The 25,934-nt window shown below is 42.8% G+C and overlaps 1 protein-coding gene across 2 annotated transcripts in view; it reads right to left on the bottom strand.

Moving 5' to 3' along the window:
* Astn1 (astrotactin 1) overlaps positions 1-25,934 on the bottom strand; it is a 310,253-nt gene that overhangs the window by 14,974 nt on the left and 269,345 nt on the right. For both annotated transcript variants that reach the window (XM_027417274.2, XM_035445652.1), the window contains exons 17-20: positions 14,322-14,590; positions 8,240-8,373; positions 4,729-4,880; positions 3,538-3,673 (exon numbers count right to left, since the gene is read on the bottom strand). In XM_027417274.2, the coding sequence (XP_027273075.1) occupies positions 3,538-3,673; positions 4,729-4,880; positions 8,240-8,373; positions 14,322-14,590 (691 nt within the window). The remainder of the gene's footprint in view (positions 1-3,537; positions 3,674-4,728; positions 4,881-8,239; positions 8,374-14,321; positions 14,591-25,934) is intronic.

Here is a 25,934-nt window from a genome sequence, read left to right on the forward strand (position 1 = left end):
GCCTTGTTGCCCTAGTGCTCTTAAGTAGAGGATCTTCCTTCAACTCTACAACTCCAGGTTAGGCTCCAGTCTGGCTACTCCTGCCACCTGCCAGTAACCTGAAGGTACCAACCTCAACTCTACAGCTCCAGCCCCTATTTTCAGACCATCATAATTTAATCCTGGACCCTTAATTCTTAAGTTTCTCTGGACTGTGATATCCTATCCTTTGGGTACCAAACTGGCTGCCAGATGGAACTTGTCTTTCAGTTCCTGGGATGAAGTCAGTCACCAACGTCCAGCTAGGCCACACTCCAGACAGCTATCCTTCCTAGCTTGCCTTGCTATAAATCCCAGCTACATTGTGTCAGATATTGAGCTGGGACAAAGAAGCCCCTGTCTGCATTAAATTTCACATAGAAGGGCAGTTAGTATGAAATGCAAGCTGCTAACCTCTGATAATTTAGTAGTACATCTTATTTTTAATACAAGGCGGATATTAGGAAAGGAAATGCCTCACACAACCTTCCAAGTACAGACAGAGCTTGACCTTAAGAACTATTCCTCAGCAGGCTCAGCCCTTCCCCTTTGTCCCACATCCCCAACCCCCAGAGAGGGAGAGAGCAGCCAGGGTATTTGACTACTAAATAAAGGCTGAGGAGCACTTTTCCACATCTTCATGTGGAAATGCCACGTGCTGTCATTCCAGGAAAGCCTTCTCTGTTTGTTGTTAGCATTTTCATCCCGCCATAACACTCTCATAAGACAGCAAGAGGGTTAGATGGAATTACTGACAGAGGAGATAAGCCTTGCTCCAGATCCAGAGGGCTCATGTGTAAGTCCGTTTACTACTTCTTCCAACACTTCTGGGCTGCCTCCCCAGCCGCAGGCTGGGACCTTTCAGTGCGTAGTTAGCGACGTGGTGATGACACGGGAGGAGGCATGTGTGCGTGGGAACTGACACAGACTGGCTCAGGCCCCGGGCCTGGGCCTTAAAGGTCTGGAGCCTAACACTGAGGAAGACCGTAAGCCTGTCAGGGTCTGGCTGCATCGCCTGCCGCTTTTCTGTTTTCCTCAGGCTGCCAATGCTGGCTTTTCGGATCCTCTGCTTGACACACCCATCTCTATCTTCTGTCTGCTGTAATGTGCTCAGAAATGCAGGGCTCCCCTGCCAGCTGTTGGTGTTGTGGCCAGAGGGTAGTGGGAGGGGGCAGCGATCCCTTCCCCACTCTAAAATGAACATGTTGGATCCTATACACTTACGAGGTTCTTAACTGTGTTTGTGCCACATGGTCCTTTTTCAGAATCCTTCTCAAGTGGCATTAAATGAAATATATGAAAAAGAAAGCCGGAATTCAATTGTAACTTCATAATCCCCAGTGTGGACCAGCTCTTGCATGCAAGATAAGGGTCCTATATCCTGGCAGAATAAACTGGGGCTGCCTGCCTGTAAGATCCAATGTGGGGGGAAAAACAAACCCACCTCAGCTCCTAGCCATCATTTACATCCCCACTGTGTGATTCTGGGCAAAGTTATTTAATTTTCATGAACCTCAGTCTCTTCAGCTATGAAATAGGAGTAAGTCTAGTCACACAGGGCCAGTTCTCAATAATAATGGACACATTCCTCTTAATTTGTAGATAAGAAAAATCAAATGCAGAAAAAGTTAAGAGTCCTATTTAAAGTCACTTTATGGTTAGGCACAAAACCAGGCTCGCTGGATGCTTTCTTGGTAACAGCGATGGAAGTACAATTATCCCTTGCTTCTCAACAGAGAGGAATATTGTGGCTTGTAACCCACTTCATTCTTTCCCCACACATTGGATCTTGTGTTCAGGCCACTCCAGGTCATTCTGCCAAGATCTAGGAACATCTTGCTAAAACAAGAAGAGCTGGTCTCACTGGGGGTTACAAAGTGCCTCTGAGTTTCAGATAGCTTTTTCAGCAATCTGCACTGCCACCTAGTGGAAATCGGCTGTGCTTTAGCCTGATGCATCTCTTCCACTCCTATAATCAACACAGACAGGAAGTAGGTGATTTACAAAACATAGGATGTGAACACTCCATCACCAAGGCTGTTGGATGTTGGAGAAGATCTTAGGCCTGAGGTCTTTGACCAGGAAACAAAGCCACATCAGGCCAACTCGAGGACTTTCCTAGACGTGGTAAGGGTCTTTCTGAAAGAGAGCCTTGACGTCACATCTCTTGCTCCACTAGAAATTCTGACTTCCTGATTAACAGACAGGACATACTGATAGGTGTTGGCACATCCCCAGTATAAATGGTCATCTGAGTCACATTATCAGACTTTTAAAAGCAGATGACTGGCCTTCAGTCCCAGATCTGTGTTCCTTTGTCACGAGCCCCTACTCTGAAAGGCCACAGCTTTCCAATATCAAGAGAGCTGCTATGGGTCATGGCATCCTTGTCCAAAGACCAGACAGTCATTGGTATTGGGATTCTCACCCTTGTGTGTGCGTCCATTCCAGATTCTCAGATCTCATTTGTCTTTATGCATTTTGCTCTGCACAGCCCTTAGTGACGTCTCTTATTTCTATATGAAAGATACACAGCTAAATATCTAAGTTCATCACAATCAATGACACTCAGACTTTTAGTTCTTTCCATTGTTGAACTCCTTAAAAGTGGAAGTGGAGATGATTTATTCTGGAAACCTTGACTCTATGCCTGTGACCTCATCTGTAAACTGTTAGATGTTTTTCATACTGATGGGGTCAAGAAGCTTCCGAACTGTATCACTATGTATTCTGTGTTAGATCCCGAATTTTTCCATCATGACTTAGATTCTATCACTGAATCTCCTCTTTTGGCATCTCTTATGTCTCTGCTCACAAATATTTTACAGTTGTTCCCAGAACACAGGAAGACCGGGAGAGTTTGCAAAGAACACAGGGATGTTCTGAGCATGCTGATATAACTCACTATATTTTCTTTGAAGAAAAAATGCTGACCAGCATCTCAACTCTATAAATTATTTCAGAGCCACTAGAGATAGCTTTTTACGGCATAGTTCTTGGCATTCTTAAAAAAAAACAACAATAAATATCTTTTCTCTGATGTACAGCATTCACTCTCGTCTCCTGGGCTCATTTTCATCCACTTCTTTTTATTCACCATCTGCTTCAGACCCATCAGACCACCCACTGCTCCTGTCCATGCCTCCCTACCTTTCCCTGGGGTTTCTAACCTAGTATGCCCTTTCCACTTCACAGTAGCTACTGAATCCCATACAATTCAATGCAGGATCTAGACACTGACTTGACTTAGAATAAACCACTTCCTTCTTTCTTTCCAACATGTCCCTGGCCTTTCTAAGTAACATGTATTTCCTTCTGCCTTGGGTTTATATATGTTCTCTGTGCATTGTAAACCCCTTGTGACAAGCCTACTTCAGAAGTTTTCTCCATAATGCCGATTGAGATATAGAGACTAAAAATCTCTTGCCAAGTCTCTGAAGGGACTCCGGTAACAAAGGGAAGCCAGCAAAGATTCCAGGGCTTCAAGGGTAAGGAATCGTTCAGGTGTGTGCCACTTACATGTAAATGGTGTCAGGTTCCAGGCATCTGATGATGAGGGAAATGGTGGTGAACTGCTTGTCTGGCACCTGAGATGGCATGGCACATGGAGCCTTTGCCCCGGAGATGATGTCATCTACAAAGCTCAGCACTGTTTCTGCACAAATGAAAAGGAATGGGAAAAGTATAAAACAAAAACAGAGATGCCCAAGCAATGAGAAATGCTATGAAAACTTGCTGAAACGTCTTAAATTCCCAACAGATGAAGGAAACCTTGGAGGAAATCATTATTTTTTTCTGACTATTCCACTGTTAGCCAATCAGCTAAGAGTCATTTGTCCAGAGTTAGCTCAAGGACTACTAAGGCAAAATCCACATGCCACATCTTTGAACTTTTCCATGAAACACCTTGGCATTGATAGAGAACAGACGTGCTGATCCCTGGGCCCTAACATACCTTTATCAATAATATCAATACCTTATCAACACACCAATGGAAGAGCCCCAGAAATAGCAATGGAGATCTTTCCATGCTTCAAAGATGTTTCGCCAAGACTCATCACCAAGTTCACTAGAGGATCTTAGATTGTGGGCATTTTCATTCCCAATGAGGACTATATTTTCTGTGAAAGTCTTAGGAAACCAACTTTTGTTGGTTTTTCTCTAAGTGTAGGTAGCAGAATAGTAAAGCATGGGACTTTTATTTCTGTGGGTCATTTCTACTCATGTAAGGCTTCCCTTTTTCTCTCAGGACTTGACAAAAGTCAGTTTGCTTTAGGACAAGACATGGATCAAGAGCATCTGTTTGCACATGCCTTTGCCTAGAGGGGGTTATTAGCAAAGGAATTTTTTTTCTGTAATCATGGCAGTGGTTAGCAGGGAATTGTTTCTTAATTGTGGGCTAGGATAACTAGTGTACTGTGTTGTTGTTGCTGGTGAGTGTGCCTAGAGGCAATGAAATGGACACCTCTTTTATAAATAAAAGAAAGGCAAAATCAAAACAAGACAGTCAGATGCTCATGATGCAAAAACTTTTAAATGGACAAGATGGATGCTGCCTAGAAGAGGCAACAGCTGTTACTTTTCCATGCTTTCCAGTGCTACCCTGAGATACTGGGAGCCTGAAGCAATACCACGAGGAAAGGCATTCTTTTCTTCTACTTTTACTACCTTGGAACATGACTAGCCCAAGTGAGTAGAGACTGTGCTCACCTGTCTCTACTTTGGAGTGGTCCATCCGGTCAGTGACTTTCTCTTGACGGATCAGATAATCTACAATCTGTACTCCAATTGGTGGCTCCGAATGCTCCCACTCTAGGACCACGAGGGTGCTGCTGGGTTCATGTTCTGTAGAAAGTCTCAGCCTGAGTGCAGAAAGGAAGGAACACGAAATGGGGACCTAGCTGAGACCTCTCACTCTTCAGTTACCATCTCAGTTGCCACAGGACAATCTCTCTCTCTCTCTCTCTCTCTCTCTCTCTCTCTCTCTCTCTCTCTCTGTCTGTCTGAGAACTGGTCTTTCTCACTAGATGCTGAAGTTCCCAAGGCCTTAGGCAGTTTATATTTGGATCTTATAAATGAATAAATTTGCAAAGGTGTGAAGATCAATGAATGCCTACATAGTACATGTGTTTAGGAACTGGGCTTTACTGATAGGTCTGTTTTATATGGTTTGAAATATAATTTCTGGCTTTATTCTTGGGGACTACTAAGCGAATATTGTGCAATGTTCACTTCAAAGCCCATTGAAGGTGGTGTCCAAGAGAATCTTGCATTAATAAATGCATAACCACCAGGATCTGGCAAGCCTCCCCCGCCCCGTCCCGCCCCTTGTTCTGATATGCCTCTTTCTCCAGCCCATCTGCTGACTGAACTTCAGAACAGACTCAGCTTAGAAGTAAGGCTCAAAAGAGAAAGTTGGCCACGTGCCACGTTCTCATTGAGGAAATGTCCCGAGTGTGCTGCTTAGGTCCTGGTGTCAGTTTTGTCCTTTGGGTGCCTGTGAACCCTGGCTCCTAGTTCAGTCCCAATTTGCCTCTATTTTCAGTTCTTGGTCACTTCATTCTTTTCAAGCTGTCTTTTGGCCATTGCTTTCCCCTGCTACCTCACACCTTTCTGTACATCATAGAGAGTCAGTCACCAACGCTGACATTCACTGGCATGGATTTCCTGACTGTCCAAGTACTATCAATATTTGCTTCTATGTTCTGACTTCTTGTATATGGCTCATGTTCCCTTCTTGCTCCCAATGCCTCGTTTCTCTCCAGACCACTACATTGAGAGGGTTTTCCCAGTGTCTGCTGACTCTAGTCTTCCTCTCTCACAATATCCCTACCATTCATCGACATCCTTGTCCTAGGTCCCTCCATCTGAAAAGTGTCTGCAACTCTAGCCTTCCAACCTTCTACCCAGGTCACAGGTGCGTCTCATGGTCTCAAGATCAAAGGATGAAACAGCAGAGCTGCATCCCACCACACAACCTGCCATGTTCAGTTTCAACTCAACGATTATGTTCATAGTGTTTTTATTGCAAGGCTGTGCATTGGTACACAAACCCAACCCCAGGCCTTCTTTTATGCAATTTAATAAGTATCAGAAACACACAATTGTGCGTGTGATAAAACTTTAACGTGAAATCAAGAGTTGCTGCTTGGGGAATAGGAAGCAGTTTGACTAGTAGGAAAATAATAGGAAACACATGGTCATCTGCTAGTGGCTACTATGAAGGAGTGCATAGTTTGCTTATGACATTAGGATGGAAGAGGCCCAAAACAGTGCGGATATTGACAAATTCATTAATTAGAGTCATATGCAGAATGCTAATTTGAAGAAAAAAAACATTAGGAAGCTTAAGTTAGTAACTAAGCTTTCTGAGAACTCAGATTCTGTGAAAAAAGGAACTAAGGCCAGCCCCTATTGAGAAATAGAAGTGTGTATGATTTACATGGACTTATGTAAAAGTAGAGTACGTTTCTATTTCTAACTACCAATTAAATAAATTAAAATCTGTCACTGACAAGCAAAGTGCAGTTTTAATAGACATTTCCCATGTACAATACTCTGCTCAACTTGATCTTTAGTTATCACATTTAGTTAATGCATGTTTAGAAACGAAATTAGCCTTAGGACATCATGGCTGGATCTTCCATCCCTCCTTTTTATGGTTTCCGTGTTACTGGGTACGTTTCTTACCTGGTGAATTGGTCTAACAGCACCAGATTTTCTTAGGATCTCCTTTTCTACCACAAGAAATGATTTTCACTAATTAGGAACTTGTTTTTATTTTGATTCAGATATCCAAGTTACAATTACAAGGAGCAAGATGCCAATGGCTGGAGCATTTAAAAGCACCTGCACATAGAGTAAATTGACTTCCACTGATGATCTGTTGGTAAACATTGGTACCCTCTTTCTCAGCATTTTTCTTCTTCAGTTCTGTCTCTCTAAAATCTACCCTTACCTGCAGACTGGTCAGAGGACAGCCTCCACTGGCAGATTCCTATCTGCGGTCCAGTGTTCTGTGTAACTAGTCCTCTAGATGCTGCAGGTATTGACTCTCACTTTGGGCTGTCCTGGCTTTATGAACCCATGGGGTCGAGTGCCACCACCTTGTCCTACCAGCACCATTTCACAGAAATAATATTTTGTGCCTTAACCTTTGTGGAAGACACCTTATTATAGGATAACCTAAATTCCTACATTGGGCCCTGGCTCCTTGTCTTGGCCAGTTCTGTTTAAGCTTCCCATGAGAGATTAGGAATTTGGAGGTGTTCACTCTTAGCCACCTCTGAAACATCTCATCCCATCACTTCAATTCAGACCTTCCCTCATGTCCATCCCAGGCCTCTGCCTTTCACAGTGTGTGTTGCTTACAGAGCACCCATCCTCAGAGCTTTGACTCTTAGGTACCACTTTTTTTTCCTGAGATTGATTGAAATCCTGTTATCTCTAGGTTTTATTTCTTTCACAGAGCTCTACCTGTCTCTCTGCCTACTGAACATCTACACAATTGTTCCTCAATAACTAAAGGACAAGCTCAAATGGGATTGGCCTTTTCCTCAACTCTGCACATCTCCTGATAGGTCCCTTCTCAGCTATGGTGCATTCCCAGTTAACAGCCATCTTGCTCTATTGGTTCCATCCGAAATCATTTCAATTTTATGCTCTCTGGTATTACAGTTGCTCTCAGACAAGACCTGCATCTTGCTTTAAAACTTTGGAAACAATTTAATCATCTTGAAGTCATGTTCTTTTCCATTTATTGACAGAGTGGCAATGAGAGTGTTTGTCCACTCCATGTAGTGCCTGGAACCTAGGAAGTATTTGAGACATGATAGTGTTGTTGGTCTTGTTAAGCCCTCACTATAGACCTCTACTTTCTGCCATAGCAACAATGCTGCTACTCATATGGCCTTCTAACCATGCTGTCTTGCTTTGTCCTCCATATGGAAGAAGTTTAATGGCTATTTGCTCCATAAAGTCTTTATTGTTGCCCAAAGGCAGGCTCAATGTGAAGATTTATCACACTACTTCCATTAAATAGCCTATGTGCATGCTCCTTCTATTATACTGAAAGTTCCCAATGGCAGGAACTGTGCCACATTCTTCTTTCCAAACTCCAGCACTCAGGCTATTGCTTTGAGACAAATATCTACTTGATCCTATTTTTGCATAATGGTACTGAGGAATACAAGCAGGAGAAGGCATGGAAAGGGAACCATACACAGGCTGTGGGAGGGGCGCACAGGTAGGGAGTCCATCAGCTCCAAAAGCAGTAGAGTCACATCGACACCAATCCTCGATGACATCTCCAGTCCCTGAACACCAGAGAGAGCTCATGGTGGCCTCCTGTAAGAGCTGAACAAGAAAGAAAAGAGTAAGTGTTAGGAAACCATGGCTGGCTGGTCATTACAAAGAGACCTACAGCATCATGGTTCTATGTGGTCCTAAATCACTTTCAGAGAAAAGGCTGTATCAACAAAATATTACCATTCTTTAGTCTGAAAGTGTATCACAGAAGATGGAATCTAGGATAACCACAGCCCTGTAGGATACCTGGGGTGTCCTTCTCCCATTAATGTAATTGTTCATCTCTATAGTTTAGAGTTGTCATCTTATCAACCAAATGTGGTGATACATGCTTATAATCCCAACACTTGGAGGCAGTAGGATCTTAAGTTAGAGGACAGTTAGATACAAGTTTGAGGCCTGTCTAGAAATCCTGTCTCAAACAAACAAATAGCTTTCACTTTGAAGGAAAGTCAGTTTCCATCCTCTGCCTCCTCACCATTGCATTCTATCATACCTCATACTGAGGACTCTAGTAACAGTGACGTCTTGTCATACCACACATTCCTGGGTGGCCTATCTTTGGTATACTTCCCTCTACCCAGAGGTGCTTTGTTCTTCTTCTAATGCTTCTCTATTCACCCTTACTTGTCCTGTTCATCCTGCCCTAGTTCTTAATGGTCACTCAGCCTGTTCTGTGATCCACTTTGAATATGTATGTGGTTCTGCTTTGGGTTGTGATTAGGTGTTAAGCATCTGCCTTAGACTGTGACTAGAAGCTGTGTAATATAAAGGCTAAATTCTGAGTCTACATCAGTCTTCTGTGGATGAGAACCTCAGCTTTGTCAATCATTGCCTGTGACCTTGGACAACTTACAGAAACTGACTTTTCTTGCTGATAAAAATATCACTTTCCTAGTAGGGATATTGTGACAATTAAATGAAACAATCTATGCCAAGTGACATAATATATGCTTCACACCTGATTGATACACATTATTGTTTTTGAATGACAGGGTTGAGTCTTACATAGAACCCTTCTTGCATAGATAGTTCTTTACATAAAATAAGTACATGGAGATGTTTGCTGTGGAATAAAAAAAATGAAGATAAAATCAGACCAAAGATGCAACAGCACTTATGACAGGGGCAACTCTCTGGTGAAAGAGCTGATCTTGAACAAATGATGGGCTCTTGCTCCCTCAACTGAGAAAGTCCAAAGGTGAAGGTTCCAGGTTATCTGAGCTCAGAGCTGAGTCTCTGAGGCACTCACTCCACAGTTTCAACCTTGGCTTTGCTGTGATTTTCTCCCCTCCACCCCAGGGCTTCTTGTTCACAATGATAAGTTAGGGAAAGGGGTAGCAGCTGTCCTATAGACTAAAAAAATTACAAGGAAAAGAAGGAAGTTGGGGAAGGTGGTTGATGGAGAGGGGAGGAAAGGAAGAGGAGAAGGAAAGGCTATGCCTCCACAAATACCTACACAGAGTCATTATCTATGTCCCATTCTTTCTGAGTTTAACATCGCTTACTTAATGTTACCAACTGGAATGAGAGTCAACTGACTTCCTCCCAAGACTGAGAGGCTCTAAGAAGCAGGAACTGATTCCCAATCAGTTATGATTTGTATAGTTTCTAGTTGATAAGATCCCTTTGGATACTAACTCTTGGACAGATGTTAATAATGAGTTAGTGTGAAGGACTGTGGGAGTGAGAGTTAGGTGCTTGCTCAGGGTACAGGCTGGTGAATGAGGCAGTGCCAGGGCCTGAGCTCTGCATGGCTCACTGGACATCTTAGGTCTTCCCATTATGTATGCTTAAAGTAACACTGAGGCCACCCTCAAGTCACTCACTTTATGCTTTTCATACTGAATTCATACTGAATTCAAAAGGTAAACTTCTTGTTTGATGGCATCTTTAGTCAATAGCTATTTGATAACCATCTACAAGGGTCCATTTCCTGTGCTAAGCATGAAGTATGCAATGACGCAAAAGGAGACACATATGGCCCCTGTCTGCATAAATGCTGCAGCCAGATAATAAACAAGCAAACTGGATTCATGTAAATATCCGAATTCCACAATTGTGTTGAGGAATCTGAATGAGAAGGTAGGGCACTATGGATGCACACAGTAGCAAGAGACTGCAAACGAATTGATTCCCTCATTTTGGGGGAAAAGGATGGGACCTGAGAACAATATGTGAAGTGAAATAAATGAGATGAACACACAGATGTACGATTTCTCTCATATATGGAGATGCCGAAAGAAATTACCTGAAAATAGAAGAGGAAATGTTACATATGGGGAAAGAGGTAAAGACAATGAGGGGGCATGAGAAAGGAAGGTAGAATGGGGTTGAATGTGATCTAAGTACAATACAGGCTTGTATGGAAATGTCACAGTAAAACATATGAAATTGTATTTATACATATTAATGATTTTATTTTTAAAGTTATCTGGTCACAAAATTGTATTAATATAGGTAGAAAATCTAACATTAAGAAGACTGGACCCTTACTGGACTTCTAAAGCCAATTAGAAATACCTAGTTAGGTAGGACTGGATTACAGATGGTCTGTAAGTGGAGATTCCATCTCAAGGACAACGATAAACCAATAGAATGTTTAAACATGGAACATGGTCCGATTTTTAATATAAAAAGTATGGCAAGGTGCATACACACAATATAATTATTTTAAATGCCATTTCTTCAAAAGTTTTACTGCTCCACTTTGATCCATACCGCTCCATGAGAATTCCTACTCTCCAAACCATGTGCTAAATCTAACTGCAACAGGCTGTGGTTTATGGGAAGTGTCCTGTACTGGAGGCTTAGTTTGAGGTGCTGATACCACTGAGAAGTGAAGGAACACACTGACTCCATTATTATATCAGTACACTGGTTGACGCCTAACTTAATGGTTTGGGGAAGTAAACCCTAGGAGGAAGCAATAAGTCACCAGGCCTTGCTTTTGAAGGTTATATATTAGTCTTGGAGTGTTCTTTTTGAAATCTGTTTGTGTTCCAGCTACTACGAGGTGAGGAGACCCCTATGCCATACACGTCTAGTATCATAATCATCTACCTGACCACAGGCCCATGGCAATGGGGCCGGGCAACCATGGACTGAGGTCTGCAGAACTGAGATAGTCATTTCTTTTAAGTTGATAATCCAGGTATTTTGTCACAGAGATGAAAAGCTGATTAATATACAATAGAAAAGAAGAATCAAAAATGGAACCCTTGAACTTCCTTGGAAAGGAAGAGACAGGGAAATTCCACTGTATTAAGTATCTGCAATTTGCCATTCCACGTACTTGCTGGAGAATCCATACTTGTTAACAGATACTTCTAATAGAGTCTAGAAAAGAAAATCCAATGCTGGCTATTGTTTTTATTAAAGAAGAAAAATATAGATTTTCAATTGAGGCTTATCAACAGAATATTTCACTCATTTATTCATCTGTTCATTTATTTATTTAGTAGAGCATCAACTATGCACCAACCCAGGCATTCTGTAGAAGACAAAGCATTTATCTTAGTCCAGAGTGAAGTAAATAACCAAACAATAACTATGGTCATAGGGTGTGCTTTAAGATGTGTACACATAAAGTGGAGGTTCCTTGAAAGAGTCTGAGTTGGACCAGAAACATGAAGGAGGGTACTTTGAGAGCTAGTGATGTTTGTACTGAAACATGGTATGATAGCAGAAGTGTTACAGTGGCCTACAAGTGACAGATTATATTCTTGGGACAGAGATTTGTAAGTCTGAAAGGCTGAATTCATGAAAGAAAATGTACTGTGTTTGACGAGGCACAAAAGTTAAATTTCAGACTATATAGTACTATCAACCTAACCATTTAAGTGAAGGCAGATTGGATCATGAGCTTCTTTGTAATGATGTGCTACGGACTCTAAATTGCACCCAGTCTGAAGAACCATTAAATTACCATGATCCAATATGGCTATAAGTAATTCCAGGTGTTTTCATAAAGGACCAACAAGAAATTTGCTGCAATAAAATGTTTGATTACAGTGAAGCATTGGGTTGTGATAGGGGGTCTCAGATAAGAGAATGGATACAAGATACAGCTGTTGCTTTTGGTGATGGAAAAGATACAAAGGATGACAAGGACACTCATGCCATTTAATGAGATGGGGACTAAATGGTATGGATTTTAGATGCAAGGTAATAATCTAAAGTTTGTTGGGTTGTTTAAATGCTTTAAACTCTTTGTTTATCACAAAGATTTTATTGAAGTATGACACCAGAGCTTATCTAGTTCAATACAATAGACCAAAGAGAATAGATAGAAAATGAACTCACATATTGGAGGAGAAGATACAAACCCAAGCAAAGTCATCAGTGTCATGCTGAACCCATGTCTACCCTCTCCCCAGTTTCTGCAACCACTGTTATTTCTTTGATGGAAAATAAAAATTAGAGAGAAAAGCAGAGTTAGAATGGGGATGCCAAAGATAGAATGTGTCACACACAGAAAAGAGGAGAATGTCCTGATAGTGAGTGAAGTCCATCTTAGACCAGCTTGTCACCACTTAGAAACTAAAGTGTTTATTGAACACAGGGCCAGATAGTTAGTGTCTTCCCACCCCTCTGTGAAACTGGTACAGGGAAAATGGGGCTGCTGAACTTGAACTTCCTTATGCATCCTGGTTGTGATTGATAGCCCCCAAGTCCTTTGTCTCTCAGTGAGCTCCTTTTTATTCTGTAGCTTTGCACATCCCAATTCATAGAATAGCCCTATTGAGCCAAGACCCCACTGTACCCAGACTGATGGCACAGGAAGTATTTGGTTATCAGCTGCAACAATCTGAGGGATTACAATGTTAGATGGACAAGGGTAGGGCAGTCACCATGTTGACACCAGCACACCTTTGGGTGTCCAGTTATATCAGCACACCTTGAGTGCCCAGGGAGCCAAGCCCTTCCTTGTTTGTTCAAGTTCCTCTCTCCTAATCCTCTCCCCACAATCCCATAACCATCTCTTTCAGATTCAGGATGAACCTGTAGGCCTGCAGGAACCTTTGTCGTTTTGTTCCTGTGGGGGGGAAACTGTATTTTCAAACACTCATTGAAATAGAAGAGGCGGGTAGGTGAGAGAAACACACATGCAAAATCCCTCCTGTGGGTCTGAGAAACACCTATGAAACCAACTGTGACACACCAGGTGTCTCTTCAAAGAGAATAAAGGAAGCAATTATCACCCCACCTGGATGGGCATCCCTTATGTTTCAGTTCACTGCTGCAGCTCACTCACCAGCTGCCTTGCAGATAATGCTTAGAAACCTCACTCTTGGAGCCTCTCTATTTCAAGTGCGTGTGTTTGCTTACTCTGGACTGCACATTGGAGGAGGTAAGGGGACAGTCTCTGCTCCTCCTACTCCTGCACCTGGTCTTTAGGGGCTCATTCATTTTCTCCCAACATCTCTAGGAACAGAAAGGTAAAAGCAGAGAAGGAATCATTGGGAAATATCATGGCCTTTCAGCAGGATAAAACATGGGAAGATCAGCATAGATGTTGTGTTTGTCCTGCAAGCCTGTGATGATCAGGGTACCAGACCCTTCCAGTCTGAGGCTGCTAGATCCTTCATCTAGGGTCTGTACTTGCAGAGGGTTCTAGGCTGGGAGATCAGCTAGGGGAGCTGGCCCATGTCCTCAAGGAGGAGACAGAGATGAATGTCTTCCTTAGAACCATGCCCCCTTTGGAAAGGGTATTACAATGACTTTGGTGATTGCAAACCACATGCCTTCCTACCTATTTCTTTCTATTCACCTTTGCTCAGACTCCACAAGTGCATGGCTGTGACTCCTAAATCGCATTACTGTGGATATTATGGAATGTACTGATTTGATTTGACTTAATATGCAAACATGCAAATCTAAACACACTAGGTGTGGCTCTTAGCTGAACAAAAAGATTCTCCACTCTGATTGCAGTGTGGAGCAAGTTCTCTGTTTTTGGTACCTTCCAGAGTCAAGTGTTTCAGCCCTCTTACCCTCTGCGTCTGGTTATTAGTCACCAGTTCATAGATGGGGGATGCTCTGGTCACTTCAAGCAGGACTGGCTCTGCAGGGTTTTCAGGGCTAGACGTCACATGACACAAAGGACAAGAAGAGGGGCATCGTCCCTTGATCTGGCACTCCATTCGGACTCCAGCTGCCATACGCTTGGTGCCAGAGTCTGACAGGCTAGCGATGTATTCTGGGAATGTCAGAACCTTGGGATCTCTTTCCCGCTCCTCCGACTCATCAGATGGGGAGTTGCCTGCCAGACACAAAAGAAAAAGCAACAGTGAGGGAGGCAAGATAGCAAGGACTTCCGTGACTTGGTGGCTCCTGAGTTCTGAAGTCTAACATGGAGAAGTTAGAAAGTGCCACCAAGGGAGTGAAATTGTTATTTTGTCATTCCACTTAATTAGGGGCACATATCTTCCCAATGACATGCATAGTTGGAAATGGCTTTTCAAGCACAAGAATGGGTTGTTTCTTTTCTGAGAATCATTGGCTCCCCTGATCCACTTATCTGTCTGTGGTACACCCATTGCCAAGATTTCACATGATAGAAACAGAGAGCATTCTATGCCTTCGCTTCTTCATACCTACCACCTACCTCTAGCATTATTAAATGAATGAATGACAAAATGTTTTGAAAACACACATATGGCTTCTAACATGCATGAATCACTCATCATCAGTCATAATTCCAGCTGAGATTTGTGGAAACTTCCACTGTCACTGGGGTCAATTCAAAGTCCCCCTTTACAGCTACAGTTATAACCATTGCTACACATGGGAAAGGACAATATCATTAAGGTCACAAATACCTTTGTGAGATTTGGTACTTCAACCCAGGAGTATCTCAACCCAAAGTATTTAGGTCATAGAGCAAAATCAGCATTTCTCAGTTGTCTAATTAACTCATGTGTTCAGCATGCAGAGCAAAGTTTGGCTTTAAAAAAAATTCACTGTTGTTTGGTGAATAGAAGTTAGCTACACAAACTCTTGATCTATTTTGGTGAAAAACATGAGAACTGCCTACTAGAGAATAATTCTTTGTTCCCCACACACGAAAGCCCTGTTTGCTCTTTCTTCCTCTAGTCCTCATGATTATCCATTTAACTCGTTATCTATAAAGGAGTCTGTGGACAGAACTCTCCAGATTTCTTAAGCTATTTCTAACAGTTGGTGTCCCAGGCAGGAAATGATTTTGGAGAGACTGCTGTGCCTTTGGAGATGGCGGGGACACACAGAATGTTCTGGTCTCCTGTGGATGCATTGAGAATGTCATACTTGATGGGACACGGGTGAACTGGTTGAAAGGCTTTGCAGAGTGGTTCCGGGAGGTGATGTGGAGATAGGACTCACTGACTTAGAAAAACAAATGTTCTTTGGGGTGTAGGGAGCTCCCCCATGCCATCTCTTGTTTTCTGTGTAACATGGACCCATGTGGGGACATGGCAGGGTTCCCAAGGCTCTTGATTCCCAAATGAATAACATTGTTACGTGGATGAGACACTTTTTACCCACTACTCTTGACATGGAACTCCTCCTGTGCATGAAGGCAAAGGGCACACTCAGTGACTTTGGGAAACGGTCTATTTCACACTTGTATTTTATTTAATCATAGATCCAGGATTGAGCTCCAATCCCTCCTGCATTGTTGGAGAACTGGACAACTGCACACACAGCAAAAGACAAGGACAATGACATCACCTAGAGCTCAGACTAACCAACACCAAATCACTTCACCCACAGGCTCATCTTTATAAATATTTAGGCTTCTGAAGCTCAGTCATGGTTCCACACTCTGTCTTAGGCTAAAAAGGTATTACTAGGAGTTTTTGAAGGGCCATAGACCAGTTAAGATCCAACCTCCTGTCCTTTGCAGACTGCAGAATGACTAGGTCAAAGTAAGTGGAGATGGAGTAATGTCCTTTGTGAACTATCTGATGTCCATGAAAAGTCTTTATGAGGCTGAGAGCCTTCTCTTCTTTGGCTTTTAATCACATTATCATCAGAGGCATTTCCCTAGCAAACCACAACCTTCCTTTGTTGAGAATCCATTCCGTACGCTTGTAAATCTTCAATATGACCACGAGATGGCGGTAGCAGATCTAAAATGGTTACGTTCTGTGCTGTGGGACTGCACCAGGGAAAATAGATGTTCAGAACCCTAAGTATGGTATAGGTATCTCAACAATGGTATGACTCTTTTCCCTAACACACAATACTAAAAAAAAAAACTAAGAAGTAAAACGATTAGAAAATATAAACTGCATTGGTTCTGGAAAAAAAATATGAGAAACAGGCAATAATAACAGGCTAATTGAAAGAAAAACCACAAGAGAACATTTAAAAAGAAACTTCCCTAAATATCCTTAATTTTGAGAACTAGTTACTTCAAAGAGGCATTTCTTTTCTCCTTTAAACGAACTTCCCTGGCTCACTAGCTAGATGAATTGTACTGAAATAACCACCAGGGGGCACTGTCACATGTACGTGCCCTGTATGGAGTTAACTTCCGGGCCCTCCAGCCCTCTATCATTAAAACCTGTAATTGCTGTTAACATGAGGGGCTGCTCCCCTTGCTGCTGTCTTCTGACAATTAAAATCAAGATGCAGTTAATCCCTGTCAATACCCATCCACCCTACATACTTGGCAAGACTGGAGAATACATAAGGATGGCTGAGAGAAGAGTTTAGGAAAAGATGACAGGTACCACCAAATGCTCCCCCCCCCCCTTTTTTTTTCCTTCAGGACCTTATTCTCCATCTTCCGCTCCCAAATCAGGTCCACATGCAAGGTCCCTGCTGAAAGCCAAGGCCAGAGAATCTTGCTGGCTCCATTCTCACATGAGATGAAGCTGTCTAGAGAGAGGCTGGATTTATACAGAAGCAATGAACAGTGAGTTCCCAAAAGCCATCTATTCGGTCTCCAGCCAAGAATAGACATGTGTGTGAGAGAGATTTTTCAAAGAGAAAATGCATTTTCTATGTGCAGTTAAAGATACAATTGGGAAATACTCCTTAAAATGATGGAGTCCATTGGTGAAAGCCCACATAAATCTCCCTCACCCCAAAGAGAGTGCCACCATTGACTGCAAGTGAGTGAATAGTTCAGACTAAACTCTTCAGGAGAGTTTGCTCTTTGTTGGTGGAAAGGTGGGAAGAGGAAAAGCCACTTTATTTCCTATGACCCAGTGGTCCCCTCTTTCTATTGGCCGCTGTTACAGTCCTTGGCAATTCCTTCCATCCTCTGGTATCTAGGTAGTGACACTCCTAGAATCTGAAGCACTAAGATGCTTTTTAGGCAAAGAAATATCTACTTCAGTAAGCACACCGTCTTTGAACAAAATAAACAACCTACAGTTAAGGTCTTGGAAGATGCTGATTGGCAAGTGTGCCTTCTGACAAAGGGTACCTGTGTGGCCCCTCAGCACCTGCTCCCAGGGAAGATCCTCTTGCATGGCTGTGACACTTAGCTTTCTTACAAGTAGAGAAATATTCAACCTGGAATGTAGTTAACAACCTTAAAACTGCAAAGCATTTTGCAAATACAGTTTGCTATAAATAAGTGCCATTTGCTTTAGGCTAAATCTGTATCCTCCAGCACACAGTGGATGAGTTTTCCCAATAGAATATCATGGTATGAGAATATTGGCATCCTTAATGCTCAGAATCTCACTGTGTATGTGCCCATGGCCTTAGGCATGTACATCCTGACCCACCTAAACTCGGGGACACATTAGGATGATGAAAGTGACCAACCCCATTCTTATGCAGGTTCTGCTCTGCCTGTGCCAATTGACAGGTCGCAAAGGTGAATTGCTTGTTATGAAGTAAATTGGTACAATTCCTGTAGGATTCTGAGGACGGCTTAAAAATCTCTCTCCTGAGTTGGTGCCCAAGGCGATGAGATGCTAATGACATCACAGCTAGAACTACACAGGCAGTTCATTAGGTGGCAAAGAAATCAAATGCAAACTAATCAGATCACAGCTTTGGGGGATAGCTTGGGATGCACGGAACGAAGGTTGACATGGGCAAATGAGTCAGAGCTCAGCAAGATACGCTTGAAGTCTGCCCACCTACAGCCAGTATGCCAGAACTCACCCCAACCTTTACCCCATCTACTGTGTGAGCCAGAATTCCAGGTTATTTGATGCACATATTGTTCACCTCGTATCTTCCAAGTAGAGTAATACAACCTGCAATGCCATCCGCAAGCCTAAGATAGGTTCCAGTCAGTCTCTTCAAGTGTTTAATAACTTTGAAAGGAGTTTAAAGTCAGTTGGAACTTGAACTGAAGCCCCTAGTCACACCATGATCCGATATTCTTCAAGATTCAAATCTTAACTAGGGGAAGGGAGGCAGAGTGAACACTTCTTTCTATGTCAGATGTGAGATATTAGTGGCCTGTAGTCAGCAACTGTTTCTTTCTCACCTTTGAAATTCCCTTGCCTAGTTTTTCTATCATCATGCATATCTATCTGGATTGAGATCTACCACCATCGTCTATATCTATATCTATATATTCATTCTTGGTCTATCCTTGGGTAATTATCCTAAGCTCCAAGCCTAGGTGTAAATGATTATGAAATGTCAAGCTTAAAGAATAGAAGCAAAGTATTTGCCAAACAGCTCTCCTGTCCCCTACTAAGCTCTCCAAGAACCAAGTGGGAAATGCAAGGTATCACTGTAGTAGCAGCTGAGTCTGTGGCTCCAGCCAAGATCTCTCCCATAAGTAGGAAAGCCTTACATGCCTGTTAGGACACCCACGTATACATATTACATATCCTTTCCTCTATGTTCAATACCACATAAGGGAATTATCAGTTTAAAGCCCTATTCCTCAAATTGCTTAGGTTGGGTTTTTACTTTACTTCTTATCTGCTGTACAATTTAGGACAGGTTTCATAACCGTCTAGAGTCTAGAATTCCCTGTGTATGAAGTAGAAATGTCCAGACTTATAGATTCCTCACCAGCAAATCTACAATACAACTAAGTATGGTGACCCAGGCCTGTAATCCCAGCACCTGGGAGGCAGAGGCAGGAAGATCAGAAGTTTAGAGTCATCCTTGACTATGTGATGACTTCAAGAATCTGGCTCAAAACTCCAAAACAAAAACAAACAAATCTGCAAGCCATACAGTCCATCTTGATCAGTCCTCAGGACACGATGAGTGCACTCTCAATTTACTTATTCTGACCATGCTTATCCACTAACCTTGCTCTGCCTGCTACCATCACTGACATGTGCTGAGTGCCATGAAAGACAAAGCCAGTGTCCCATAGTACTCACTCAATCTGTGACACACTCAACAATTCATTAGACAAAGTATTTATTGAATGACAAGAGTGTTTGTTGATTAATAAAACTTTTATGATGAATTATATGTAAAGTGGTTATACCCTGTCTTCTTCAAGTGCCAACTAGACAGCTGAGCCTTAACTAACTTAGAGCACTGCTGCCCTAGGTTCTTTTGAAATGTTCTAGATTAGTGTGAAAGAGAGTGGTTTCTACTACTTTTAGGTATGAAGAATTGTCCATAGACAGCTTGGTTTCAAAGACTTGGGTAAATACCGTAGAAATTTAATTCTGCAAAATTTTAAACTGTATGCATGTGCATTCGTGTGATTGTTGAGCAGTTAGTTCCTGGAGAGGTGAGGATATAGACCCTAGAAAGAGAATATCCGGAGGAGCCAGCTCTGGTGCTGAAGGACAGTGGTTCTCTGTGGCCAGAAAATCTGGGGAAGTTATTTCCAGGAATGCTTTAAAGTAGCAAAGAGATCAGGGCAGCAGAATGTACCCAAGGAGGATATGGAAAGGAAAACACAAATGGGGGAGGGAAAGTGGGGTTCTGGGTAGATCTGGGGAACAGATCAGGCATAGTGGGACTTTGGCTGTACATGTGCTTCTTTGCCTGCAGAGAGGGAGAGCTGGACTCCAAGGGCTAGCATAAGGAAGGGAGATACTGGAAACCTGAACCTTCTACAGTTATCCCAGTCTCAGCCCCCACACAGAGGCCACTACAGGTTCTCAGCCTCACACCCATCAATACCCAGGAGCTCCAAGGAGGCAATCTTCTTGTGGAATTAAGTAATGAAAATCACTGGTTGCCATCTGACCAATGGATTAAGAAAGCAATCTCAACAAGAGTTTATATTCTTGTCCTTTCCTACAAATAAAACCTAAAAAGATCCTTTTTTCAGGTTATATCCTTTCTTTTGTTCTAACATTAATGTCATTAAACATTTTAGACTCGGTCCTTTGGTATTCCTCTAGGAAATTTCTAGAAATATCAAGCCTTTGCTATAATCAGACCCTGCAGCTAGTCCCTGGAGGGCAGCATCCAAGGATGTGGTGGAGTGACTGCCATCAGATTTCCTTGTAAAGTGCCAACAGCTGGGGTATCCAAGGAAAGGTGTCTTCTGGAGAAGGGGATTTTGTTTAATTGGCACTTAACCAGAAAAAATGCTTACTTTTTCTGTGGTCCTCGTTGACAATTATTTTCTTTTCTAAAAATGCAGTGTTCCAATTTCCTGCCTGCTTCATAAAGCCCTGCCTACCAAACAGAATTAAATCTTTCCCCGGGGTGCCTCCAGGTGATGATTTTGGTCATCAATTATGACTATGCAGATTTGAAAGTTGGAGGAGACAGAAATAAAATGACACCAATGCCCCCAATGGCTTTTAAAAGTTGATAGATAACACAATGTTATACTTTCTTAGAATAGTCCCCTCTCCGTAGGCTTGTTTTCTAGCAAATAAGTGTCTGCTTGAGGTCCCTAGATAATTAGGTTCATGTTAAATTGAGATTTTGTGTAGGTACAGTACTTAGTCTTTGCCAAAAGCTGTTAGTCAGCTTTGGCATGGGAACAGTGAATTCAATAATAAATACTCTAAATTCATCAAGCATTTCATACACCTCCTCTGGTCAATGACAATGACATTGGGTTCAAAGTTCAGTCAATGAAATTTTGTGGCATCAGAATCTACCAAAGAACTATAAAATAAGCACCCACACAGCCTTTAAAATGAATCTCTGACCTACCTGCCCCTCCTTTAAGATCCCAATCTCTGTGTAAAGAAATAAAAGGGACGATAACTCAGCTATCAGCGACTCTGGGAGAATTCCTGGAGATCATCTCTGCACTGCCCATGCCTCTCAGGAGGAGACAGGCTCAAATCCAAGAACTGCTGGGAAGCCCTCACGATTTTGCTGCAAAGACAAACTCCCTGACTCAGATGCAATGATAGTTCCCAGTGTGCAGAAAGCTGCCTATGCAGTGTTGTATTGTCACTGAGTATGCATCGTGCCCTACACTTGAAAATGTCCCAGTCTACAAATGCACAAGAACAGAAAGAAGCAATAGGAAATATGTCCCCCGTCTATCTACAACCCTCAAAGAATAGTCTAAACTTTCATTAAGATTCACCACAAGAGCAATGGCAGTGTGTCCAAAAGGGTTTCCTAATGTCCATGTGAGGATCAAAATTTGGGAGATTGGGCTACACCCACAGTCACTCAGACATGGAACCCCCTGAAACAGTGTTTCCTTCCTTCTCTCATTTCTTTTATTCCTTCTTATTTTACTCCCCCAATCCTCCCACTCATAGAAGTAATTCTACTGGATGTTTGGACAGGAATGCACAGAACAGATGGTTAACTGTACTTGGTTTGGTGGCTCCCATCACACTCATTCCCACAGAAGGGGCATACCCAATGCTTGTCCACAGAGTCCAGTACTAATGTGAGAGAGAAACCTTGGCCTTGGCTGGATTTTTTGGACTTCATAGGACTCTTGTGTGTGTACTGTGAGATGTTAGGAATGGAAACTTCAAGGTTATATGATGCTCCTTTTCAGTTGCCTCCATAGTCCCCTTTGTTTCATTTCCAAATGCCTTTTTTTCATGCAAGTCAGAGCTGATCACCAAGGTTCACTCTCGCCGGGTTTTGACTCACAGTTTCCTATGGCTGCATTTACAAATTATCACTCCAGTTCTGGAGGATACAAGGGGAAACTGGAAGTGCAGTCAGAGCCATGCTCTTCCCCCTGAGGGTTCTAGAGAAATGGCCACCCTTGTTTCTTCCTAATGTCCAGAAAATCCCAGTGTTTATTGGCCTTCCTGACTTGCAAAGTTGTCACTCGAGTTTTAGTCTTGGTTGTCACATAACTCTTTTCTCTGTGAGTCTGTGACCAAGTCTGCTTCTTCCTTTTATATACGAGCCATTGGACATAGGATCTATATTGAGTTCGAGATCATGTCACCTTAATGTTATTCCTCTTGCAGAGACTTTTTCCAAATCAGTTAGCATGATGAGGTCCCAGGTAGGCATGGATTCTAGTCAACCCACTTCTCTGTCCCTACTTTTAACACTGGAAGGTGAGTCCTGTGCTGCAGAGCTAGTGAAGTTTCATTTGCTGGCCACTTGGGCACTGGCCACCTCTTGGCTTCCTCCCTGGGCTCACAAACATTGGAAAAAGGAAACAATGCATTTCCGACTCCTTCAGCCTCCTGCTGCCCAGCAGCAGCTGCCTGCAGCCTCTTGTCAATGTCAAAATAAACCTGACATAGAAATTCAGAGTCACAGCCTTCAGGATGTGCAGAGCTGGGCTGGATTATCCCTGCTGTTTCACCACAGACAGAGTGGCATGGGTGAGAGGGAGGGGGGAGAGAGACAGGGCTAGGAGAGAGGTGAAAATGAGGCACACCTGCGGGATTTTCTATTTTCAAATTTCCATTAGCAGGAAGACAAGTGAATGGGTAGACATGTTCAGCAGGCTACCAGGAGAGAGCCTCCCATGCACTTGTCTGGCGGTGTGGATGTAGGCTCCCCATTCCCATTTCCCTCATTCAGGAGGATGAGCTGAGAAAACAAAGACATACCCTGTAATACTCCTGGGGCAAGCACTTTCCCAATACCTGGGCCCTCCCCTAAGGAAGAGCAAAGAAAACTGTTGGAAGAATAGCCCAGAGCAGGGGATGGGAGAAAAACCATGACCCAGAGAAGCAGAAAGACTCAGAATCCTCCAGCTGGAAGGGAGCCTCCAGCCTTAGCTTCCACCTCAGCTGGTTTTGAGGATCCGCCCATCTACAGCATGGAACCAATGATGCTGTCCTTTACCTACACCACAGCATTATTCCCAGGCAAGGGACCTGTGTGTGTCCCTTTGACTCTTCAGCTCAGCAGCCCAGCACCTGCTTCTTCATGATGCCGTCTGCACCTTGGAGGATCCCTGTCTCTTGACTCCTCCCTGAAACCCTTCCCTGTGTGTATCTGCCTCTCTGTCTTTCTTTAAACCTGGACAGGAACACAGGGCCAGGATCCTCTGGAGACTTCTGAAATAAGGCAGCCCTGGTGCAGTAGCACGGGTTGCCCTGGTTCCACAGTCTAAGAACGTGGCTGCCTGAGGTGTATGTGGAGTGTGGCTGGGTGAGGATGGCTAACATGAGTTACATGCAGGTAGGAGTCTCTGGAGCAAACTCAGATCCACGGTGTGATATTCAAGGCTTCATCAGGATGCTGCAAAGGCTGGTTATAAATATACTTAACTACCAAATGGTCTAGAAATTTTTAATAAAAATATTATTCAATAATAATGCTACTCCAGCAGGCAAGGGAATGTTGTAACGGTCTCCATTTTCCTCTGGATACTCATCTAGCTTCTGTTTTTCAAATGAATTTGGACGTTAAATCCTTTTGCTGCCCTGACCAATTTATTCTGCAAATTAACTCTATATGTCAGAACTTAAAGTCCGTTACCAGTTAGCTCTGCTTCACTGAAATTTATGCTGCTTCCTTGTCTCCTGAAGCCACAAGTGCAAATACACTGTGACTATTGGTGGTGATTTGGGCTTCCACACAATCCTCTCACCTCTTGGTCCTCATCTCTTGAGTTCTAAAATGTGGTGAGTGGACCAAGCTCTTTTCACCTCTGTTCTTGGGTCCTCTGGTCCCTGTGGCTGCCTCTCAGCCTTAAGGAAGTTCTCATTGTGAGCTGCGGCTTTACTCAGGGCTATATGTCAGTCACACCACAGAGAGACTCAAGAGCTTCAGACTGGTCTCCAGGACCACATGTAAATGGTGGAAGCAGCCAAATGGCATGAGACAGGGAGGCTAATTATGCAGACTGCATGGATGCTAAGCCAGCAGATGGCTATGCTAGCATGTTAAGAGAATTTGGTGATGGAGATGATGGAGGGCCATACTGCCATGACAAATGTACATGAGCAGTTGGCCCAGCTTTCATTGGATTGAGGTACAGAGTCACATTCACCCTGTGGGGAGTAGGTAGAATTGCAAGACATTGGGAGATATGGTCCCATGAACAACAAACAGCTGAAGGAGATGGGTTTAGCCTATACAGCCTTTCTCTAGACATCTGATGGGTTGTCTCTTAGAAATGAGATCGAATGTTTCTGTGTATTTACAGAGAGCAGAATTCAGATCCGAGGCAGGAAATCAAAGTGAGGTGAGTTTATTGTGGTTTGGATTTCACTGAGTACCTGCTCGGTGCTAGAAATGGTTCTCAGTGCTTGTGAGAAAAATGTCAGATGGTTAAGGAAATCAAGCTCATTTACAGTGTCCCTGGGTACATAGAGTGGACAGGAACATGACAGTGATGTAGTAGAGTAGGGAGAGGGAGTTTGGTGTATTCAGAGAGAAGTACTGAAACCTATTTCACTGGGGGAGATGGGCTGAAGGAAGACACCAAGCTCCTTTAAGAATGACTACTGCAATAATACTTTCAGCTTGTACAAAGTAGGATAGACAGCCTTGGAGAGTGCAAGCTCCTAACCAAACATAGTATTCATGTAAAAGATGGTGAACCACTTGTCAGGGGTGCCAGAGCACTGTGCACATTTCAGAATGGGTTCCAGTTCCCCTTTAAAAGCTAAATTTTTAAGCTCAGTATTTGCAAATTGTGGAGTTGGGAACCTGCATTTTATCAGGCACCTCTAGGGTGCTGACTGAGCCAGGCTTCCGGTAACATGTTGAGACTCACCACTCAAGACAAGGGTAGTATTTTATTAAAGATTGCCAGAATTCTTTAAAAATTCTCATAAAATTTATAATAAATCAAAAAGGTTAAATTGTGGGATAGAGTTTTTAGGCCTTCAGCATATTATTGTTTGATGAAAATAAAAATTTCCATTGTTCATGTAGTTGTTCTGTAAGCATTTATGCAGAGCCCCAAAACATACAAGAGGCCAAATTTTGGAGCCACTTATATCATCTCCGATGATGTTGGCCTGAACTGTTCCAGAAGAAACCAAAGGTTCTCCCCAACCACAAAGTTGTGCTTAATCTGAATATCTGAATAGGTTGTCACAAGCAGCAAACTCTGTCATATACCATAGTTAATTTGCTTCTTCTTGGATTTTACAAGACAAAAATGCTGTGCTGTCTGTCCTAATTAGCTACAAATTAAATCAGAAGTGTTCTAGATTCCTGACCAAAAAAGAAATCTACTCAATTACATAAACTCATCTTCTCATGAAGAAGGCACTCTGGTGCCAGGTATAGAGTACATGCCTGCCATACAAGCACTCAGAGTTTGAGGTAGAAGTATCTCAGGTTCAAGGCCAGCCTTGGCAACA

Source organism: Cricetulus griseus, chromosome 5 (assembly GCF_003668045.3).
Source record: "Cricetulus griseus strain 17A/GY chromosome 5, alternate assembly CriGri-PICRH-1.0, whole genome shotgun sequence".
Taxonomy (NCBI): Eukaryota; Metazoa; Chordata; class Mammalia; order Rodentia; family Cricetidae; genus Cricetulus; species Cricetulus griseus.